Source organism: Letharia columbiana, assembly GCF_014066305.1.
Source record: "Letharia columbiana isolate WasteWater2 chromosome Unknown Sc0000022_s0, whole genome shotgun sequence".
In the NCBI taxonomy this organism is placed as follows: domain Eukaryota; kingdom Fungi; phylum Ascomycota; class Lecanoromycetes; order Lecanorales; family Parmeliaceae; genus Letharia; species Letharia columbiana.
In genome coordinates, this window is record NW_023501063.1 from 204,984 (window position 1) to 228,192 (window position 23,209).

A 23,209-nucleotide genomic window follows, 5' to 3' on the forward strand; every position below is an offset into this window, starting at 1 on the left:
ATTTAGCTAATATTAAACTATTATAATTTATTAAAATTTTTATATATTTTATTTTTACTTTCTTATCTTTAAGTCTTACTATCTTTATAAAAATAATTATTCTTTAAATTAAACTTTATAATAATATACTTATAATAGTATATAATATATATTCTCTTTATTTCTAATATTAATACTTATTAGAATTAACGCACTTTTTAATAAAATAAACTTTAATTAAAATTAAAAATAATTTAGTATTCATAAATATTTATATAAGCCCTTTAATTTTTTTATATATATTTATTAATTTATTTTTTTATAATAATTAAAGTAGAAGAGATTAAATCTAATAATTTACTATAATAAATATTAAATATTAATAATAATAGCGATATTAAAGAGTTTTAATATAGATTAATTAGACGATAATTAGACTCTTAGCTAAAATAAAAAATAAAGAATAAACTTAATTAAAATAAAAATATTAAGAGATTACGATAGCGAATAGATATATTTATATTTAAGAAGAAATTAATTAAAAAAGTAAAGAAAGTTAATATCTTAGCTATTAACTACGCTATAATTATTAAAAAGTATAAAGTTAAATATATTAATATATCGTCGTTATAATAGAAATAAGCTTTTAAATAGATTAAATAAGATATAATAAATAAGCGATAAATAACTTCTAATTCTAATTATTATTCTAGTAAATTTATATTTTAATAGTATTATATAAGAAAAGCACGCGAGCGTAATTATAAAGAAGTTTAAAGTTTTACTTATTACGCGAATTATTATATATATAAATAAAAACGAAAGCTTAAATTAGAAGAAAATAAATAATATCGAAATTAAATAAAATATAAATATTAAGAATAATTCTACTATATACGCTAATAATTAAATAAATTTTATTTTTTAAATTACTCGAGAGTGTAATATAAAACTTAATAATAAGTATTATCGTAGTTTAGATATAATAATATTAACGCGTTAGCTAATAAGTATCGAGCTACTATAGAAATCTTAAAATATTAAATATAATTATATTTAGAAGATAGAATTATAAATTTTTATTTATATATAATTAATCTAGCGTATAATAATAAAAAGTCTACTATAAAAGCTATATTATCTAAATTAATATTTTAATCTTAGCTACTATTATCGCTATTATATAAATAATATAAAATTATCTCTTATTTAAATATATCTAATTTTTAATTCTAATTATTATTATAGATATCGTTAATTCGTTCTAGAATTATTAAATATACTTTTATATACTTTCTATATCTAATCTTTTTTTATATATCGCGAGAAGATAGCTTAAAGAAATATAACTTATTATATTAAGCTATAATACTTTTAAGAGAATATTAAGAAATATATTAATTTTTCTAAATTAACGATTTAATAAAAAGGCTATAATTATAATACGTATAATTTTATATTAAATAGCGATATCGAAAATATATAATAGACGTATAAAATTATTATTAACGACTTTAATTATAAAGTATCGACGAATTTTACGTAACTAGTATTAAGAGAAGATAAGCTTTTCTTATTATTAATAGATATAGCTCGCTTTCTTTTATATATATAGAATAATAAAATATAATTATATTTAATTTTATATCTTATTAATTTAGCGTAGTTATTAATTAGAATAATAATTAGAATAACTATTTTTAAATATAAAAATCTTAATTAGAATATCTTATATATATACTATATTATAATATAATCTTATAAATATATTATATCGTAATATATATCGCTAAGATTTCATATTATATTAGATATGGGATTCTATAAATCTTAATAATCTATATTATTTTAGAGTATGATATAGTAGGTTAATATCCCATATTATACCATACCTTTCCGGCCAGTAATTAGGCCTAGATGTTACGGATTTAGTGTGCTTTAGAGGATTCTTGCCGTTCAGGTAAGGGTCCACGCTCTTTTGGCGCTTTGGCGCAGCGGTTTAGCGATAAGGCACGCTTTTCCCGTGACAAATGGTAGCAACACCGGTTCGATTCCGGGTGTGACCCGGACAGTCTGAATAGGTTACTTGGCACTCGGGTTCGGTGAGGATTTGGTGGGGACTCATAATCCTCGTGCCTTTCCTCGTGTCTTCCCTCGCACCAGGCCGCAAGTAGCTTACGGGGTCACACCCGGGGGGTTCCTAAATACGACATGCGTGTAGGCCAGCGTATGGGGACATGCGCCATTTTTCGAAGTGTGCAATTGTTACGGATTTAGTGTGCTTTAGGAAATTCTTGCCGTTCAGGTAAGGGTCCACGCTCTTTTGGCGCTTTGGCGCAGCGGTTTAGCGATAAGGCACGCTTTTCCCGTAACACTAGATTCGTAGCCTTAATATTATTATTTAGAATCTTAATATAATTATAATACAACTTCGAGAGTTATAAAACCTTTATCGTTTTAATATAAAGACTCTTATTACTATAAATACGAAATTATAAGTTAAAATTTAAATCTTAATTATTAAAGAAGAAACGATTACTCTAATAGAGCTTCTAAATTTCGATATAAATAAATAATTAATTAGACTAAGATATATATAGCTTTAAAGATATTATCGTTTAAAGAGATAAAGGCTATTATAGCTAAGAAAAAGACTATAGAGAAAGCTATAGAGAAGTAATAACGATATAGATCTTATCTATAGTAATAGTAATAAATTTCTTCTTCTTTCTCTAACTAGCAATAACTATTTCGTCTAGTCGTATACGACTAGCGTATTTAAATTAGTTTTAATTCGGTAAATTATTAGACTTTACATTTTTAAATAAATTAGCCTTATTCGATTTCGATTTTATTTTTTTTCGCTTTTTTCGATAATACGCTAAAACTATAAATCTATTATATTATCTCTTAATACCTTATACTATTACTTTAAGTATCTTCTCGAGCTATTATCTTATATTAATACCTCTATTATCTACGTTTATAGATCTACTATATAAGATTTAGCTTAATATTATAATCGAATATTAAGAGTATCTACGAGAAAAAGTTTAAAGTTATTATTTTAGAGAGTAGTAAATATACTTTAAACTATAAAGACTAATATATTATAGATTATAACGATTATCTCGCTATTACTATCTCGTCGTCGCTATAATTTAAACTATAGAGATATAGCTATTTAAGAGAGAGGATAATATTATAATTTTAATTAATATTTCTTCTTTAAACTTATCTTAGACTTTATTTAGACTAGCTTCTTAGCGACTTAGCACTCTAATAACTTCGATATATATATTACTTAGTAATCTTTATAGTTAATATTTTATTTATATAATATTACTAATATTATTATTCGATATACGATTTATTTTCTAATATTAAATAAGTATATAAACTTTTTATTATAATCGAATATCTCGTTATTATTATATAAGCTTATTCGAATATATATTCTTCGCTAATAATTATAATATTTATCTTTAATTATTCTCTAATAATTAAATTCTAAATAATAGTATATCGTATTTAATATTATTAAAAGATTATATAACGAGTTAAGTATAATAATTAAATTATAAATTTAATTATATTACTATCTAATAAAAATCGAGTATTAAAATTATTTTCTATATATATATATTTATTAACTCGAAAATATATTATTTAGAAGTTAGAGAGAGTATAAAATATATATTTTAAATAGTTTTAACGCGCTTAACGCGTTTAAAATAAATTAAAGCGAATAAGAAGACTATAAAGAGCGTTTAGATATATAATTTTCTCTTTAATAACGATAGCGAGATATTATTACGAGCGTATTCTTAATATATTACTTAGTTCTATAACTAGCGAGCCTTAGCGAAGATATCTTCTACTATATTATATCTTCTTTTCATCTATATAATTCGATAGTCTTATTATTCTTATTCTATTTCATTTATACTAATATCGCACCTATATTAATTCTAATAGATATTTTTAAACTATATATATTAACCTCTTTATAACTTATAAAAATATTCTTTCTTCTAATAAATATAAAGTTTTAAGATATTTAATAAATTAGTTCTAGAGTAAAGAAAAAAAATTATATATTTAATTCTCGAGTAGTAGAGAGAAGAATAATAAGCGATATTCGATTAGCTCGTTTATAACGACGACGTAGACCTTTCTATATTTAAAGATATCTTTTTCTATCTTTTATATACTTATAAGAGACTCCGACGTCGTACGAGATATTCTTATTCATCGATATCGCCGCCACCAATATCTAACTTCATATCAAAAGAATAAATTATCTCCGCTTCGCTCTCCGCTCTACTCTCCGCTTCGCTCTCCGCTCTACTCCCCCCCCCCCTCCCCCCTCTCCTCCCCCCTACCCCCCCCAAAAAATTAAAAAAAAAAAGAAGAAAAAAAAAAAAAAAAAAAAAAAAAAAAACAAAAAAAAAAAAAAAAAAAAAAAAAAAAAAAACCCCATAAAATTTTTATAAAAAAAAAATAATTAATATAATAATAATAAAAAAAAAATATAATAAAAAAAAATTAAAAAAAAAATAAAAAAATTAAAAAAATAATAAAAAAAAAAAAAAAAAAAAAAAAAAAAAATAAAAATAAAAAAAAAAAAAAAAAAAAATAAAAAAAAAAAAAAAAAAAAAAAAAAAAAAAAAAAAAAAAAAAAAAAAAAAAATAAAAAAAAAAAAAAAAAAAAAAAAAAAAAAAAAAAAAAAAAAAAAAAAAAAAAAAAAAAAAAAAAAAAAAAAAAAAAAAAAAAAAAAAAAATAAAAAAAAAAAAAAAAAAAAAAAAAAAAAAAAAAAAAAAAAAAAAAAAAAAAAAAAAAAAAATTTTGCAAAAAAAAAAAAAAAAAAAAAAAAAAAAAAAAAAATAAAAAAAAATAAAAAATAATTCTAAATTTTTTTAAACTTCCCCACTTCTCCACTGCCGAAAAAGACTGGTCCCCAGGTCTATCCTTTCTCCGGCTTGGCGCAAGAATTTCATTTTCAAGCCTTGCAAGTTGCTGCAGTCACTCCGGACTCTCATGCTGTAAAATGCATAAAGTACATGTACGGAGCTGCCTTTTGAAACGCCCCTGCATTTGCTGCTTTCCCGGTCACTTTTCTCTACACAATTTCCCTTTATCATGCACGTGCCCGCGCCTATTTCCCCCAATCGGGCCCTTTCGAAGCTCGCGGAAGACGAGGTTACAATCGCGGGCTGAACTTTCACTTGAGCATGCATCCATTATCCATGGCAAAGCTGTGCCGAGCATACCGATCATCAGCCTTGACGCCAAGCTGGAATCTTCCACTGCTTGGCGGATATCCTTCATTGCAACCACAACAGCGAGATTGATGAAATGACTAAATGACGAGGAGAGGGGTGAGGAACAAAGCAGCACCGTCATATGTGAGGGAATTGCGGGATGTTTTCTGGCCCAAGAACTTAGTGGTATGCATGTCCCGATGTGCTGAAATCTGGGTCCCAGGAGCACCCACTCGGGAATTACGACTCAGTTCTTGGGCAAACCCATCTTTCTAAGGAAACAATGGGTCGACAGGAGCAAGGCTCTTCACTGTGCTTTTGTCCAATTTCTTGGGTTTTGAGACCCATAGCAGAGCCCGCTGTTTGGCTATCAAGCCATGGCGATCTTGTGCTGCGTTCCATCTTAGCGCGCTCCTCAGAAACGGTACAAATAGCCTATAGGTACAAGTGAAGAAGCGACTCTTCACCCAGTCGGCTACTTGTACGGGCAGTGCTTGTCTAGCTCTGTTGTTCTATGAAGTATACGTTCATTTGCAGGTGAATCACGAGTTGAACACTGCCATAAAGGAATACTCCAAAAGTCGTTCTGTATCTCCATCTACCTGACGGGTGTGGTGCCGCACCAAGAAGAAAGAATCCAGATGGTGACGGTCTCATCTCAACAATCACTTCTGTCAGCGTTGCAACCATACAAAACATGTGATAACCCACTCACCCTCACTTCTTTTCTCCACTCGCTTGCAGAAAACCGTGAACGCAGAGGAGACGCATGGTGAATGGAGGCTATTTTCCATAGAGCTATACATGATTCGCTGGCCCTTGATGGTAAGCTATACTGAAGGCAAGGCGCACAACATCACAATGATGCAGGAGCTACGTTATGCACGAGTCTTTAGGTGCATGACCCAGCAGTCTGGTATCCGTTGGGAGCCTCAGCATTCCAACGGCTATCTCAAGGATCCTCAATCTGCTCGGATCATCGTGGCTTTGTGCCTCTCATCGCCTCATCTGACTTTCTTATTGCCTTAGATTCATGTGGGCGTGGCCTGGTACTCATGTCAAAAGGCATTCGTGCAGTTATGCTGCAATCAGCTGCAAGTGCTCTGCTGCTGTCAATTATAAGAGTACATAGCCGCTACTAGTGTCAATCTTCCCATAGCGTTCCCACGGGAAGCCTGTTTGACAGATGACAGGCTGCAACTAGGTATGTTCTTCCTATCCTGCAAGATAATCATAGTCCCGATGGTGGGGGGATTCGACAACGCCATTGGCCTTCACGTCGATCTGATTATCTTGTTTCGACCAGTCTATCCTTCTACCGGAGAAGTCCATCTGACTGCGAAGAGTGATTGAAGCTGGCTGGGTCTTCACATTACGCATTTAGGCCACAGGACGATTGCAGTCACAACGAAGCGCGTCTCCATGAGCGCACAATATCCAGTGCCTACGAAGCTCTGAGCTATCGATTCTCGATGGATTCTTAATCTCTAATGCTGCTCTCCCTCGTAAGCCTTGTCAAGCATACATCCCTGGTCCTCGACGCCTTCTATACCTACCTATATCTCGTAAGACGGAGATTCATCGTTAGCTCACAGACCGCCAGAAGAAGGACCAAATGGCTCTTCGGTAATGACACCCTGACTTCTCGTTGTTTTCCCCCAAGGTCCGAACAGACATCTACCCCAGAGGTGTCGTTCCGGAACCATGGTGCAACAAGTCTCGATGAACGCAACCCTGGTCAAATTATCCATTCGTGTGGCATTCGAGTACACCATCAGCAATCCGCTACCCCCGGCACTTCGACGCCTGTCTCACGGAATTCCTCCCTCCATACGAGGAAAGTAATGCTTACAGATCCAGACCATCCCTACGCACGCATCCCACGCAGCGACAATCGCCACGCGCCAGAGTGACGAGTGCAACACACCCCCCCTTTCTTTCACCCCCAAAACACCCTCAACCAACCAACCAACCAACCAACCAATTACTTCGACAAATACATCGGGAGCTCTGCGTCGTTTTCCAGCGGGCTCGGCGGGAGTGGGCTTGGAAGTTGCCCGAGGACCGGGGTTGGTAGCTATGAATGACTCAATCGGCACAACGTTCAGAGCATCCATTCGCCACACCTCACTCCGGTCCATCAACCCTCCATCCATCTAGCTAGTCTTTCTTCCATCCACACTACCCAACCCCCCCCAATCACGACACCTCCCCCCAACTCACAACCGCCCCAGCGCTCCGATCCCCCCCAAAAAGACAGATCCGCACCCTCCTCCTCCTCCGCCCCTGCGCCCGCCCCAACCAGCCGCAACCCCCCCCCAAACCCTCAAAACCGCCCCAGCGCTCCAACCCCTCCCCCTCTCCACCCAAAAAAACAGATCCGCACCCTCCTCTCCTCCTCCTCCGCCCAGCGTTAGGAATAAACCCCACCCCTCTCCTCCTCCTCGCCGTATCCGAAACGCTGCTCCGTATCCTCGCCGCTCCTCCCTCGACACCGCCCCCCCGGCCGGAAAAAACGGCACGTACTCGAGCGCGCCGGGCCCCCGTTTGAGTTTCGGATGAGGGATCGGCGATACCGATTCCGCGACGCGACGGGGGCCCGCGTTGGATGGCTGGTGCGGTTGTTGGTTGGGTTTCTGGTGGTGAGGTGAGAGGTTGTGGGGGGGATGGGGATAGGGGTTTGAGTAGTTGGGGTATGGGTTTTGGGGATGTGGATGGTGGAGGTTGGGGTTGGGATTGGGGAGGAGTGGTTGATGGGGTTGGGAGTGGTGTTGGCGGGGAGGGGGGTGATGTTGGCGGGGGAGGGGGGTGATGGAGGAGGAGTAGTGAGGGGGAGGAGAGCTTGATGGGTGGGGTTTTGATTGTGGCGCGGGTGATATCAGGGCTTTGGTGGTCAGGGTTCCGTAGTCCAAGGATGTGCTGTTTGGGGGAGGAGGGAATCGGAGCTGGGGCTGGAGCTGGTTGAGCGGCCAGGGCGAAGAGGAAGGTGGAGAGTGTGAAGAGGTGGAGGGAGTACATGATGATTGGATCTTTGCTAGATGATAACCGATGAGTAGAAGATTGGGATTGAATGCTAGGATCACCGGCGCTCGTTTAAGTAAAAAGATCCTCTGGGACAGAATGATTGCTGGTTTGCATTTATCAGCGACTGGTTGAATCAGCAACGACATGCGAGTCAGATGGATATTATGACAACGACATCTTTCTCTAACGTTGAGTAACCTTGGCGATGCGAAATACCTCGCGGTGGTACAGACGGCCTGAAGCATTTTCCCGACGGCCTGAATACAGAATCAAGAGACGGATCGAGTGTGTAAGTGGATGTGATGCTGACAGCAAGCCATGCCAGCTTTGCTGGCCAATGAAGATAGTATCTCACGGTGTCATCACTGACTTGGGCATCGGATTGCTGTAAGCACATCTTCGGCACAACAGCAGCCATAGATGGTGGACTGAGTTGCAATTTGACATCCGTGCTATAGAATGCTACCCAGATTTTGCGTTGAAAGCTTCGTATATTTTATGTACTGTACATGGGGTTCATCCCCGCTCGCTCCTTTATACAAGAACCATGTTTGACGCAAGATTTCACGGGCCTGCGGATGCTGAGGTGGCAATGCTGCATATTAGACTTATAATGAAGGAGGACATAATAGAAGAAGATGCTGGACGAGGTGTAAAGATGCTAGAGTTCTCCATGGTCGTACTTGTGTATGATCGATTGTGCGGCGCCGGCATCTGTTGGCTTGCTGAGCTTGCCTTGTGTGAGTTCAGAGAAGGCCACGTCGAAGCGGGCGCCAAAGGCGTACGCAATCCCAAGCTGGCTCTCTTGTCAGTTTGAGGAAGAGACATGCGGAGAAACAGAACATACCATGAGGCATGATATGGAGAAGAGCGTGCCGAAAATGGCTATGAGCATGAAGACTGCAAGGAATTAGCGTTTCCTTTACCAAAAGACATTCGGTTGTGGTATTTACCAAGATCCGATTTGGCCTCAGCTGCCGCCGCCTTGTCCTTGCCTTCCTTTGACGTTGGGTCTATTGGGGCCGCTGGCTCTTGCATGATCGACTTGGGGTCTTGCGAAGGGTAGATCGTTTCGATGAATTGCTCAATCTGTTCGCGCGATTAACATAACTGTCGCTTCAGAGATCATGAAAGGACACTTGCCTTGCCACACGCGATACTAATCTTGAGGAAGTTGGGATCTCTTGGTGTATTCTTCTTGTGGATCTTCCTCGTGAATCCCCGGAAGACCTCGCAGACCAATTTCAAATTCTGCGTCGATTGCATCATGATGCGACAAGCCTCACCTTTTGTGATTTTGACATTCTTCTCGAATACCTTTGGATTTCGGAATACGAGTTCCAGTGTCGCGATTGCCATTGATTGTGGTATGGCTGCGAAGTTGAAGACGGACTGTTCCTTGAGACCGGCGAGGTAGAAAAGGCATTGGTCGGCATGGCTGAGGGAGTTGAGGACCATCTCTGAGCTACAGTTGAGAGCTGCTTCCCTGTTCTCTGGCTTGCAAAGATCCTCGAACTTGTCCACGTATTTTGACCAGATTTCCTTAGGCCAGAACCGTCTCTTCTCGTCCGTATCCTCTTTGATATCACGAATGATGTTTGTCTTTTGCAAAAAAAGACCCATTGACTCCTGGAGTTGGGGGCGTTCTAGCAATACCGGATTGGCCAAACCACTCTCGACGAACAGACGAGTGAGACCATTGCCCACAAGACCCGCGACGTAGTAGCAGTAGAGGTCATAGTCCTTGATTGTGTTCACACAATTGTCATCATGCTCCGCATTGTGACAGAAGTCGGCCATACCATTTCCCATCTTGAGCGTGATATCCTTGATGATCTCGCGGTACGCTGGCTTCACTTTTCTGAACTCCTCAGTCACGTTTTGAAATTGCACAAGCAGCTCCCTATCCTTCTCCTTTCGATCGCAACCATGGTAGTTCCAACCTTCCTTTTCCGTGTAGTTGTGGAATTCCCTCAGCAATGGGGTCTTTTCGTCAAGAGAAATGGTCATATCATCCTCAATGGTATCGAGTCCTCGGAGAATGAGATAGAAGAGAGCGATAGGCACGAGGAGTTCGGGGTGTAGCTCTTGGATGACAGCACTGAAGCTGCGGCTAGTCTGGTCGAGGAATTCGAAGCAGATTGCCAATGATGGCGCCTCCTGTTCCGGCTTTCGCTCGTGAACCGGTTGATGCCATGTTTGCCTATCAATTCATAAGATTTAACGCCTTGGATACTCAATTACTGACTTACCATTGAATGATGTCTCTTAGCTCTCCGGCATGTACAGCATAGTAGAGAACGTCGGTTGCTTTTACCATGTTGACTCGAGAGCAGTGGTAGGGATAGAGAGCGTTTGGAAGTGGCGCAGGCCAATGATGGATTATTAAGAAGAAGGGACTTGGAGGGTTTATCGACCTTCCTGGTGCATGGTATATGTGTGTTGAAGAAAGAGTGGAAGACTGAACATAAGGAAGCGCGCCAATGGACCAATGCCTTCTCCGCAAAAAGTCGAAATCGAAGGTCCTTTAGATTTGCAGTTTGCACTACGTATTTGGTGTTGACGCGCTAGGCAGCGGCAAAAAAACTTCCGAAGTGCCGACATCTTTTCGTTTTGAGGCAGCGATATGACGAGCCATTTAATTGAAAACTGATCACCAGCTTTCCCAATATTCTGGCTGAAGAATAAAGCATCTGTGACCTACACACACCCGATATCTGCCTTCGAGCGGTGGCCATAGCCTTGGCCCTACAGTATCTCAAAAGTCCACCGGCGTTATGGTGGTAGACACGACATACTACGATGCGCTTGGGGTTCCTCCAAAAGCATCAGAACTAGAAATCAAGAAGGCCTACCGAAAGCTTGCCATAACTACACATCCCGATAAGAACCCTGGCGACGAGACTGCACATGCCCGCTTTCAAGCTATCGGCGAGGCTTACCAAGTCCTCAGCAATCAAGATTTACGGCAGCGATATGACAAGTTTGGCAAGGAAGAGGCCGTACCCGGGGGTGGCTTCGAAGACCCTGCGGAGTTCTTTGGTATGATCTTTGGAGGAGAGGCTTTTGTAGATCTAATAGGAGAGCTCTCGCTCATGAAAGATCTCACGAAGACAATGGATATCACAGCAAAGCAGATGGAGGAGGCGGAGGCCGCCGAGTCTGCTGATGCCAAGCTGCAAGCAAAAGAGGGAAAGGAAGGAGCTGCAAATATAGGGGTTGCAGGAGCAGCAGCGTCACCGCCGAGGCCAACATCTGACCTCAATCCTCCCGCCAGCGACGCTTCTCCTTCAGCTTCTGGTACTTCTACCCCTACTCCTCGCCCTCGCATCGGCCAGCAGGCTATAATGGACAAATCAGAGGAAGATGCCCGCATGGATGCTGCTGGCCTTACTTCAGAGGAAAAGGAGCTACGGCGTAAAGAGAAAAAGAGGGGCTTGTCAAAGGAACAGAGGGAAGAGCTGGCTGCTTACGAGGCTGAGCGAAAACGTATACGAGATGAACGTGTCGACACACTTGCCAAAAAGCTGCTCGACCGTATTAGTATATGGACGGAGACTGACAAGGGTAACGATGTGACCAAAGCTTTCACAGAGAAGACAAGATTGGAGGTGGAGAACCTGAAGATGGAATCATTCGGTCTCGAAATACTACACGCTGTAGGACTGACCTACTTGCAAAAAGCAACATCATTCCTCAAGTCGCAGAAGTTCCTGGGCATATCAGGCTTCTTCTCCAGATTAAAGGATAAAGGTACCCTTGCAAAAGATACTTGGAGTACAATAAGTACAGCCATCGATGCACAATTAACAATGGAGGAGATGGCAAAGATGGAGGAAAAGGGCGGAGAGGACTGGACAGACGAGAAGAAAGCGGAATACGAGAGGAGGGTCACTGGGAAGATTTTGGCAGCGGCGTGGAAAGGGTCAAGATTCGAGATCCAGAGCGTGCTAAGAGATGTCTGCGATAAGGTGCTCAACGACAAGAGTGTCAAGATGGAGAAGAGACTCGAACGAGCACAGGCACTGGTCATCTCTGGCACAGTATACCAGAACGTAAGCTCTTTTTTCTAATATTTTCCTAAACGTGCCGCACCCAGCTAACGGTCCCCAGGCCCAACGAGATCCAGACGAAGAAGGTGATTACATGGCCTTCGAGCAACTCATGGCCGATGCGGCAATCAAGAAAGACAAGGTTCGTACATTTCGGAGCTAGTTCTTCCTAATCGGTAGTAGAATCGAGTTACATGACATGTCTCGGGAGCAAAAGGACCCTTCTACTCCCGAGACCTGTTTTGCAACTCCAGTCTCTGCCTCGAATGGCCTTTGCTGACTCCAAAATCTACGTAGAAGGGCGAGAAGAAGGATAAGAAAGAAGCGAAGAAAGCCGACGCTGCTACATCCTCACATCACCATTCACACGACAAACCAACCGCTGCACCAAATACATAATGCACGAAGATATCCAGAGCATGATTTCGGCACAAATTCACGACCAGAATATTCGCTAGAGTGTTACCTAGGGTATACCCTCTCAATAGCGAACTCGTTATAGACGCCCAGCGGCCTGGGGCCAGGGACGACATCCTCCCAAAAATGATCTAGGGCGCCACGATCATCTATCTACTCATCCAGATCCAACATCTTTTCCCAGAAATAGACATATAAGCGCTCATCTCCCACTTTCTCCGCCCGTTCTGATCCCTTGTCCAGAATCAACAACTCTCCTCAGCTCCGCCATCTGCCTCTCATAGATCTCTACCAACTCTTCCAACCTCGTTTCCTCGCCTTGCTTTGTCACCACTCCCTCCTCCTCCCTCCTAAGCTCCATTCCCTCAATCCTCAACATCAAGCCTCTCGCCTCCTTCCCCTCCTGCTTTCCCTCCCCATCCCTGTCCCATGTAGGCGCTGGTCCAAGCTCTGTAGACGTGACAGCCCAATCCGGAGACATACTTTGCGCCGACTCAATTTTTGTGCCTGTGGCATCCATATCTAGCAGCACATACCGCTCCTTTCTGCCTTGTGCATTCCCACCTTGGAGGTCCACAGTGGGCGAAGAGGTCGCCGAGGCGGGATGGAGCACTTGCAGAGCCGCCGCTGTGATGGGATCCGCATCGGGCGCATCATCGGAGAATACGTAGTAGACGTTTGGGTGGTGGGTCGTTGAGGTGCCGGTGTTGGAGAGGAGCGTGAAGACGGGCTGGAAGTTCGGTGGCGGGAGTACGGCGGGGGATTCTGTTTGCCGGTCACGGTCATGGTCGTGGTCGTCGTTTATTGGGTCTTCGGTTGAAGGGTTGGGGAGGGGGATGGCAGGAGGGTGGGTGGGGTGATGGTTTGGCGGGTTGGTGGAGCGGAGAGGGGGAGGAATGACATGACGCGGGCGTAGAGACTTCGGTGATTACTCGCTACATGATTGAGCAGAGTAGTAGAACAGAAGAGGCAGGCTGCGCGTACGCTATATATAAATGTTTTAGGTGTGTCGTTGTTGATAGATACAAAAAACTACATGCGACTTTTGAGTCATGCTTTGGATTCCTTTTCTACTCGTCCATGCCATTTTGGGTATCGAAACTGAACAACGCCTAACGCTATGCCATAACCAAAAGCGGGTCCTTCGGCGCAGCGAAGATATCTGCATCTCAAGGCTATTCTCCACTTTGCTTCCACTCGAACTCTGCATCGTGGTCAGCTTCTATTGGTGTTTGCGGAGAGCAAGCCATACTTTGTCTGCACATCGGACAAAGTCCTTTTGATGAATCTTGCTGAATCCAGGTGAGGAGGCAATGCTGCCAATGCTCAGAATCATGGGTCAAAGCTTGTGTATGCGAGTAGCTTCATACCATGTGAAACGAGTGTCCGCATTTGCCAATTACTATATTCATCGTTAGCCCTGAGTAGACTCGACTGAATTTCGAAGTACAACTTACACAGAGTGCAATCGTCGCCAGGGTATTTGCAGGTAGGACATGTGCCGTCGAACTGGACTCGACATATACCACAGACATCATCCTCTGGCATATCCCATCGCCAAGAGGCCACCGCGTTCCATTCTTTGATAGTGACTTTCATGGCGTGCTGTTCTCGCGGATGCGGACTCTAGGGTGCGTGGACCAAGAGTCACACTACAGCTATCTGCGTTACAGTCTGGAAAGGGACACCTGCTGAGGCTTACGAGCCAGGGTGGTGTCGTATGATGATTTGCAGTATATCACGCTTTGGTGTTTCGAGATCGTCGCCCGGGGGCGTTATCGCGATAGGAAGCTACCCTTGCTAGCGCGCTATCTCCGAGGGGAAACTGATGCGAATCTCTTTTCTTCTGCTCTTCAACCTACGCCGCAGCGAAGCTGAACTTCTTTTCTTTCTTTATTGTCCTTTCATTCAGCACAATCAGCACTCATTTCGGGTATGAGAGAAACGATTGAGTGTCATTGACCATGGCATTCCAAGCACGCACACGACTTCCTTCAATCAAGCTCTCCAACGGTCTCCCCAACTTCTGTTCTCCTGCCCTTCGCCGCCGAGCTTCGATGGCTCAACATCGTCATGTGTCTCTAGAATCTTATATAGTCACACCGAAAGAGCTTGCCGATGCTTTGACGAAGAACGTCCCTACCAAGATCTCCACAGCACCACGAGTGGTTCCAGTGTGTGCTTCCTGGTTTCTACCCAACGATCCCGAAGGTCGTACAGGCCACAGCGTATTCAAACAGCAACGAATCCCTTCTGCCCGTTTCTTCGACCTTGACGCCGTCAAAGATCATGACTCAAAGTATCCACACATGCTGCCCACAGCCGAAGGGTTTGCTAAGGCCATGCAAGATATTGGAATTAGAAAGGATGATGAGGTTGTGATTTACGACTCAAAAGAGCTCGGAATATTCAGTGCACCTCGTGTGGGTTGGACGTTCAAGGTCTTCGGTCATTCAAGCGTCCACCTTCTCAACAACTTCAGATTGTGGGTCGAGCAAGGTTATCCCATAGAAAGCGGAGAGGTGGTGGCAGTAGTTGAGGAGCCGAGCCATTACCCGACACCCCAGGTCGATCCAGAAAAAGTAGTGAAGTTTGCCGAGGTCAAAGATATCGCGAAGGACTATGGCAAGGAGGGAGCAGAAGGAATTCAGATACTGGATGCGAGGCCCAAGGGGAGATGGGCGGGTACCGCACCTGAACCAAGGCCCGGACTGTCGAGCGGCCATATACCAGGCAGCATGAGTGTCCCCCACTCGGAGCTGCTCGATCCTAAGACTGGCGCCCTCCTTCCGAGCGACGAGCTGAGACGAATCTTTGAGTCGAAAGGAGTCGATCCGGAAAAACCGATCATTAGTAGCTGTGGTACAGGTGTAACAGCAGCGGTTATTGATGCTGCGCTCGGAGAAGCCGACTTTGGCCATGCAAATGACCGAAGATTATATGATGGCAGCTGGACGTAAGAAAATCATTGTTCCCACATCGCCAATTCAGCACTGACAATGAGCAGGGAATGGGCGCAGCGTGTCGCAGAGAGAGACCGTTTGATCAGCAAGGAGGTTTAGATCAAATTCGTGCCGGAGGCAGTGCGATAGATTGAAGCGAAGAGGTGGCTTTCAGGATACAAACTTGGAGTCCGATACCCTTGATAGCTAGGGCAGTGCCCAAAAAAACGCAGAGCATTTATGACCTTCAACGATTCGTTCTGACCGAGTGAAAACTCTGGTTTCCGTCGCTTGCGCGTACTCCCATGTCTTTTCAGGCAGCTTGGCCAATTCAACTATTAGGTCCATCTTCTCACATCTTCTATGGCTACATACACATTGCTGGTATACAATGGCTGGACACTCGGAATAGTTTTTCTTTCCATAGTTGGCCCCCTATCGGTTGTTGCGATTCTGAGGTTGTTGCGAGTCTGTGTTTCGGCTCCATTATGCACCTGATGCTGTGTCATCTGTCGAGGAATGGCTGGGGCAGCTTCTGCGATGAGAAAATCTGTACTTTTCCGAATTTGTCTTGACTTTGCTCGTCAAGCATTACCTGTCCAGTAAATATAGCCGGTTGAGCATACGAAGTCCCAACAGCATTTTTGTGCTTAATTGGCAGTAGGCCTCTACCAGAGAACTCGTCGTTTCTTTCGACACGATCGCCAGCGTATATACTCCTCGTTGAGGGTTCTTCTGTCAAATGAACCTCTCCGAAGCCATTGCCAGCACTTACAGTACTGGTAGCGGAAACCTGCGCTTGCGTAGAGTTCTCGACAGCATTCGTAGACGATAACTCATCCGTAACATTGTTTTCAACGTGCTCAGCCCTCTTCCTCTTCTTGACTGGTGGAGCTTTGGCCATTGCGGCAGATGGAGCGATATCCTTTTGAGCTATGGCGTTTTTCAATGCTCTCCCAATCTAGAAGTAACAGATTCAAAATTGATCTTATCTTAGTGAGCAGCTAAGATGGCAAGCAGAAGCTGTTGGTCGGCTTCATGGCGATGGACAGGTTCAGCTGCGACAGGCGAAAGATGGGTAGGTGTAAAAGGCAGTCGGGCGAGATCTCAGATTTTCAATTGGCTCATTACTAGCGCAAAATGCCAAAATGCCAAGAGATGAAGTGGCTTAGCTCCCGCCTCCGGACATTTTTCCATTGTGAAGAACCTCGCACTTCACTGACTCTTTCTCTTCACATGCCACCACCTCAACAACCCCATAACTTCTTCCCGGTTCATACTTTCTTCAAATCCTCATGTTTGAGAAAGTATCTCACATGAGCCTCTTGAGAAATCGAGAGGCCGGATCGTATACTCAACATGTATAACTGCGCTCACTTGCAAGGAACACTTGTCCTAGGTACGTACTGGGCAACGTTAGCTCGCACAACACTGTCAGGAACACCACCGTAGGACATTCTTACTGATGACTGACAAAGGTCCTTCGGCTGGGCCTACATCAACAATGATACCGTCTCGATGAGACCAAACAGCACATCTTACATTTTGCACTTCTACCAAAAATGGAGACCCCAATCTGCGTCCTAGACGCCAAGACACTCGTCGACCACATTCAAGACCTCAAAAAGTGGATCTACGACGGTCGACTACGCCTCGTCGTGCCATCATGCAGTGGGTCAACATCCAGCGCAACAATCTTCAGCCTTACTAAGTCACTCTAGCAATCGAACAAGTCGAGCAGCTCTACCAAAAGTCCGTAGAGCCAAAGCCGACAACACAAGAAGCCCCTCGACCTCGGACCTCGGGCAAGCCACCCAAGAAGGAACACCCCGCCTTCGACATCAATCCTCGTGTGGCGCGGGAATATCTTGGAAGGCTGAAACATAGGAAAGACCAAGACGCTGGTTCAGAACAGCGACTGTTCTTTCAGGAAACCGAGAACCATGAAGCTGTTTGTTTCCAACAGCCAAACGAACATTACACGCCATGGAAAGATCTCGATGTAGAAGAAGACAAACCGGAGGCTATTGAGGGCCCTCCTACATCATGGGCAGAAGCGCTACGAAGGAAGCAAAACTTAGCCAATGGAGTATCGGAGAAGTCGGTGTCAAAAGGTGGATAGAGTCTAGATCCAGAATTGATACATTGCTAATTGTCCTTTCCCAGCGCCTACGAAACCAAAGCTGGTAGCTAGAACCGCTGGGAGCGAGACATCCCCATGGAAGGTCAAGAAGGACGCTCCAAAGATATCGGCAAAGGATGTTCCAGGAGGGTTGCGCCCATTGATGAGCTGTGCCCTTTGGCGCCTGCACGAGAGCATCGAACGCAATGATGCCAATCAGCTGTTCCTCCTGAGCGACCAGACTGAGACATGTTCTGTTGCTCAGAAGCTCAACATCATTGCTCGTCCGCCCAAAGAAGTTGCCGCTACAATCGCATGCAAGACGAGCAGGACTGATCTCGAAACCTTTGGGGACCTTGAGCAAGAATTTGGCGTACAGCAGAAGAGTGCTACCCTTGCCACCAAAGATGCCGAAGAGACTAGTGGAGAGAATGGCGTTTCAGAGAATGCAAATGAAGATCTGTCTAAAGATGAGGATGCCATGGACAACTCGGTCTCCAGCGAAGGGACCGCAAACACTGATGCCAGCAGCATCGTGCATGAGCAGGACCTTGAGAAGCAGAGTCTCGAGCGGGGTGAGAAGAAGTCCTTGGTAGATGGCGATCGTCGTGAGGACAAGGTCAGAGAGCAGGACCTATTGGTGGAGACAGCCCCCACGTTGACAGCAGAACATCTCTCAAATAAGCCTGCCAAGAGCGTCGAATCTATCAAGACCCTCGTAGACAGCATCATCCAGCAGGATCTCGAGAAGCACCTAGGCCAATCAGGTACTGGCATCAACCTCGACGGTGTCGAAAGCCAAACCAACCTAGCCAACCAGCCGGCCCCGGAACCCTCTGTAATGCGCTCGCCGCCAGAGAGTCCCTTGCCTCAACCTCAGAGTGTGGGACCGTTTCAGCGCGTCCAGGAAGTCCAGACCATTAGTGACACTTCTCCGTTAAAGCTCACTACTACCCACTCGACGTCAATATTGGAAGCCGCACAAGAGCCGGAAGATAGCGATGAAGAGGTAGTTGTCTTCATACCCCAGCCGAAGCGCCTCTCTGCCCAACAGAAACCTCCCCAGCAAAGTTCACGACCTTCGACACCAAAGGAACAATCTCAGCAGAAGCCTGCCGGGCAGAGTCCACAGAAATCGTTGGTCAAACCTCAACCGAAAGGGAAAGCAGCGAGACACAGTCCAAATCCATCAACTGTTGGCCAGGCTCATCAGCAACCTGTCAATTCTCCTACAGTCATTGACCCGGATGCTTTTGGGCGAGACTTTCGCGTCAGTCTCAATCCAAGCCCTCGACCTCCACACAATCCCAATGGCCATTCTAATCATCGAAACCGAGCCCATATCCAAAACACTCAAACAGGCCAGGTACCTCGCAATTTACCTCGGCAGCCTGCCCGTACGAGCCCACCGCATAATGCTCCCCAAGAGAGTTCACGACGTCTAACTCCTATTCATGGGCCGGCACTGAAAGATGCTCCAAATCATCGACGTCAAGCATCACGTACAAGTCCTCGAAGAGCCCCAGCTCCCAAGGCTGAAGAAGTGATGCTTACAGTTGTTGAGTCTGGAACTCCCACGGCAGCAGGACTCTCGAAGTCACACTTTCCTGAGTCTCGAATAACAGAGCCTACGGACCTTGTTCCTCAGACCATCTTTTCAACAGCACAGTTCGAAACCAACGAATTTCAGCCTGGTGTCTATGAACCCACAGACTGTGTGCCCAGGTCTGCCTTGCCAAACGCCCAATTGAAGCCCAATGGCCCCCAACCCAGAGTCTATGAGGCGAGTGAGTTCGTGTCCAGACCGCCAAGGCCAGTGCGAGAGTCCAAGCCCCGAGCACCAAGGCCCAAAGTCTTCGAGGCCGCTGAATTTGTGCCAAGGGACTTCGTGCCTAGGACGACCATGCCTCGAACTCAGCCCAAACAGTCTTCGCCAGAGCCTGAATCTATCGAGCCAAGACCGTCCATCAACGATGTGGACTACGTGTTGAAGTCGGGATCAACCAGAGCATCGGCACGTGGCAGAGGACGACTGTGGACACCTTCGTAAAGGGTGATGATCCTTGGAAACAACATCACGTCATCGATGGTATTGAACAAACACCGATGAACGCATTAGGTGAAGCTATGCCGCGAATATTACGACCAGCAAGCGGGAAATGCACCAAAACGACAGCCCATACGATGGAGCAGGTGAAGAGGCAGTAAGGCGGAGACCAGTAAAAAAAATTGAATACATGCAACACAGTTTCGCCAGAATGAATATGCAATACGAGGAAAAAGTTGATAAGGTGGAAGTGGCAGTATCCGGGGACGTTAGATTGTCAATCAATGCTTTTATGCGGTGTTTTCTGCGGTATGTTGTCTTTAGGTGCTCACGTCGGTATGCAGATTAGGTCCAGAATCAAAAGTCTTGCTTTGAATCGTACCTGGCCAATTTCGTGCTCCATAAACCCTTATCCATACCTGTTGTTGAACATGAGAGACCTTGCGACCTGTCAGTTGAACGCTAGCCTATGACGTACTATCGGCTTCGTGTTTAAAGTACTTTTCAGCATCGTGCCCGCAGGGCATGGTGGCAGAAAGTGACAGTTCGAAGGGAGAGGGGTATAGCGTCCTCAAGATTCTGGCATATTGAATTGATGCCTTTGCACGATTTTGAGGAATAGAAATGAAGCCGCTAGTGGCATGTCAACGGTGAAGGGTAGAGTACATTGGGTATCTCATCTCGGAGAGTGAAGAGTAGCAGGAGCAGAACACCTAGGTACAAAACATGACATCAAAAGGGTATCTCCAAAGCAAAGGTAGCACCGTTTATCCTCTGGAACACCATCACTATGCGAATTCCTCCCCCTGCCTTATATCCACCAATCCACCCACACACTTCCTTCCCTCAAGCCTGCGATTGCCCTGCCCCAAAGATCGAAAACGCCTGCAGATAATGCCCGAGATTTTGCATGCTACCCCTATTTCCAGGGACATTTCCAGGTATGTCGGACTTGGTATCAGGAGGTCTCATGGCGTTCAGTATTCTAGATGGGCTCGATGGACGAGAAAAGTCTTCTTCTTCAGAAGGCGGTTGCAGAGGTGGACCTTCTCGTGATGGCGAGTCGTGCTGGTAAGGTTCGTCGTCAGGGGATGAGCTATCAAGGCTGTCGTCTATGCCATCGAGAGAGATTTCGCCATCGCTACGGCGCTCATTGAGGTTGGGCTTGCCGTCGAGGTTTCCTTCTCCGTCAAGAAGGTCCGTTGCTGCTGCATCAATGCCATAATCCTCGGTCTTCTCGGAGACGTCCAAGATGTCCATTGCTGTAGCCCCGTCAAGCTCATCTGACGCCATGAGGTCGCCAATCTCTGCAAAGGGCGTTTGCACGTCCGTGGAAGGCCCCCACTTCGAATAATCAGGCGTCTCTAATCCACCATCTAGACTTCCTAGACTTCGCTCGAATGGATTGCCGCCGGTCCATGAACTCGGGCTTAATAATCCCTGACCTTGTCCGAACATCGCCTCTTCAGTGTCGTCGGGCGTTAAAACTCGAGCACCAAGATTTTCAGGTGTTGGGGCTCGGGCCTGGTATTCGAGCGCTGTTTTGCCGGAGGCTATGAGGGATTCGGTTTGCGCGAGACAGCGTTTTATTGATTGGTTGAGTATTTGGCCGTCGAGGAGGAGGGCGCGTTGGGCGGCGAGGTCAAGTTCGGGCCGCTTGGGGTCTTGAAAGCGAGTGCGGCCTGCTCGGGATGTGGGGGAAGAAGGGCGCGAGCTGGCGCCGGAGGGGGGAGAGATGTCGGATAAGGTGTCTTCATGGTCATTTTCTCCGTTGTCAGAGTCTAGTGGCGACGTCTCACCGGCTGAATCATCAGCGCTTTCGGACAAGAAAGACATCTTCCCAGAGGCAGATTTTGACGCAGGCGCCACCGACAGGCGTCCAGAACGGCTGAGCCGGCGGTAACGACGCAGCTCGGCGTTCTGCTTGCGCATCTCGCGCTCAAGGGCGCGGTTGATAGCCAAGAGAGATGAGTTGCTGATTTCGAGATCGAGGACCTTTCGTTCACGGCGAGCCTTGGCAGCTAGCTCGTTCATCTGGTCAATCTTGCTCTGGCCAACAGCTGAGGGTCTCGTTGGGCTCTGTGGTTGCGCTGGGAGCTGAGTCGAAGGGAGTTCTTGGACGGCAGCTGGAGGATTCACACTGTGTGGTAGTGCGCCATTCGACCCGACGATAGAAGTAGTTCTAGTCCGTTCAGCTGCTACTGGACTCATGTTCGAAAGGACTACGCTTGATCTTCGACGCGGGCTTGGCCCAGCTGACTGTGCGCTGGAGGACCTTGAATGTGAACTGACACGAGCTTCTCTGGGTGATTGTCTGGGTGAATTGGTGCTAGCTCTCCGCGCAATGTTCGTAATGCCAGAAGTTGTCTCTGATGGCTTGATCTCAGTGCCACCGTTTGAGACCAACCGAGTATGGCGTCGAGGCGAAGGCTTGTTGACAGAAGACTTGCGAGGCAGAAATTCCTCTTTGAGTGGCGAAGCCGCCCTTGGAGGGCTTGAGGCCGTGTGCGCGCTGTAGATGGTCTGAAGTGGTGGCCTGTGAGAGGAGACACCGTTGGAAAGCCGAGGAGGCGGTTTTGAATCATTGGAGGGATCATTGGCGTAGAAAAACTTAGGCTTTTGCTCGTCGAGGGTAGGGCTGTTGCTCATAGATGAATCCCTTCCATTTGAGATGTTCCCGTCCTTGGACTGCCCGTATCCTGGCAATGGCCCTTTTGACAATGATCTACCCGCTGTAGGCTTTGATGGCATACTCGCTTTGACGTCGTTCGCATACACAAACATTGGCGAGCTCTCTGGGCTAGTCGTCCTCGTTGCTGAACCTTTTCGCTCCAACAGAGGTGGCCGGGGCGAGATCGAGGACCCCAACCCATCGCTGATCACACTTGATGCTCTTGACCTCCGCCCAGAAGTTGAAATCCTTAGCCCCAGCCCACTTGTAGCCCGCGAACCCTCTGGGGTTTTCTCACGCCTCTCGATGGAAGAGACCGGTCTTGTAGTGCTGGGGGTCCCACTTGAAGTTCTATTCGGCGTTGATGACGCGCTTTCAACTCTTGCCTTTCTGGAACCTGACCGAGGTGTTATGTTGGAGCTCAAGAAAGCCTTGACTGGTGTTGCGACATCTTCGGGCGAGTGTCCGTTCTCGACGCCTAGTTCATCCATTCGAGCCTCTCTTCGACGGGTAGAGGACCCATTGGAGGCCAAAGATGCTGCGATCCTTGTTGTACCATTGTCAATTCCCGCCCACCTGGGTGATTGTGTGGTGGTGTTCGCTATGGGCCCGCGGTTGACGATGCCATTCTGCTTCTCGGAGCTCATCGCTGCTGCGCCATGTCGTGTAGGGGTCGTGGAGTAGCTTTG

The 23,209-nt window shown here is 45.0% G+C and overlaps 7 protein-coding genes across 7 annotated transcripts; 3 read left to right on the top strand and 4 right to left on the bottom strand.

Annotated features, from left to right (window-relative positions):
- Positions 1–8,930: 8,930 nt before the first annotated feature.
- HO173_007005 (uncharacterized protein) lies at positions 8,931–10,589 on the bottom strand (the record flags this gene model as incomplete). The annotated part of the gene is made up of 5 exons (XM_037308910.1): positions 8,931–9,065; positions 9,117–9,169; positions 9,223–9,358; positions 9,413–10,472; positions 10,522–10,589. The coding sequence occupies 5 exons, from the start codon at positions 10,587–10,589 to the stop codon at positions 8,931–8,933; spliced, it is 1,452 nt and encodes a 483-aa protein (XP_037164174.1).
- Positions 10,590–11,046: 457 nt separating this feature from the next.
- HO173_007006 (uncharacterized protein) lies at positions 11,047–12,720 on the top strand (the record flags this gene model as incomplete). The annotated part of the gene is made up of 3 exons (XM_037308911.1): positions 11,047–12,324; positions 12,383–12,463; positions 12,619–12,720. The coding sequence occupies 3 exons, from the start codon at positions 11,047–11,049 to the stop codon at positions 12,718–12,720; spliced, it is 1,461 nt and encodes a 486-aa protein (XP_037164175.1).
- A 220-nt stretch (positions 12,721–12,940) lies between these two features.
- On the bottom strand, positions 12,941–14,337 carry HO173_007007 (uncharacterized protein; the record flags this gene model as incomplete). Its single annotated transcript, XM_037308912.1, has 3 exons — positions 12,941–13,657; positions 14,109–14,140; positions 14,196–14,337. The coding sequence occupies 3 exons, from the start codon at positions 14,335–14,337 to the stop codon at positions 12,941–12,943; spliced, it is 891 nt and encodes a 296-aa protein (XP_037164176.1).
- Positions 14,338–14,702: 365 nt separating this feature from the next.
- Positions 14,703–15,800, top strand: HO173_007008 (uncharacterized protein; the record flags this gene model as incomplete). The annotated part of the gene is made up of 2 exons (XM_037308913.1): positions 14,703–15,694; positions 15,746–15,800. 2 exons carry the CDS (start codon positions 14,703–14,705, stop codon positions 15,798–15,800), a joined length of 1,047 nt encoding a protein of 348 aa, XP_037164177.1.
- A 385-nt stretch (positions 15,801–16,185) lies between these two features.
- On the bottom strand, positions 16,186–16,584 carry HO173_007009 (uncharacterized protein; the record flags this gene model as incomplete). The annotated part of the gene is made up of 1 exon (XM_037308914.1): positions 16,186–16,584. One exon carries the CDS (start codon positions 16,582–16,584, stop codon positions 16,186–16,188), a length of 399 nt encoding a protein of 132 aa, XP_037164178.1.
- Positions 16,585–17,242: 658 nt separating this feature from the next.
- HO173_007010 (uncharacterized protein) lies at positions 17,243–19,852 on the top strand (the record flags this gene model as incomplete). The annotated part of the gene is made up of 3 exons (XM_037308915.1): positions 17,243–17,351; positions 17,402–17,794; positions 17,847–19,852. The coding sequence occupies 3 exons, from the start codon at positions 17,243–17,245 to the stop codon at positions 19,850–19,852; spliced, it is 2,508 nt and encodes an 835-aa protein (XP_037164179.1).
- Positions 19,853–20,695: 843 nt separating this feature from the next.
- On the bottom strand, positions 20,696–23,167 carry HO173_007011 (uncharacterized protein; the record flags this gene model as incomplete). Its single annotated transcript, XM_037308916.1, has 1 exon — positions 20,696–23,167. The coding sequence occupies one exon, from the start codon at positions 23,165–23,167 to the stop codon at positions 20,696–20,698; it is 2,472 nt and encodes an 823-aa protein (XP_037164180.1).
- Between the last annotated feature and the right edge of the window lie 42 nt (positions 23,168–23,209).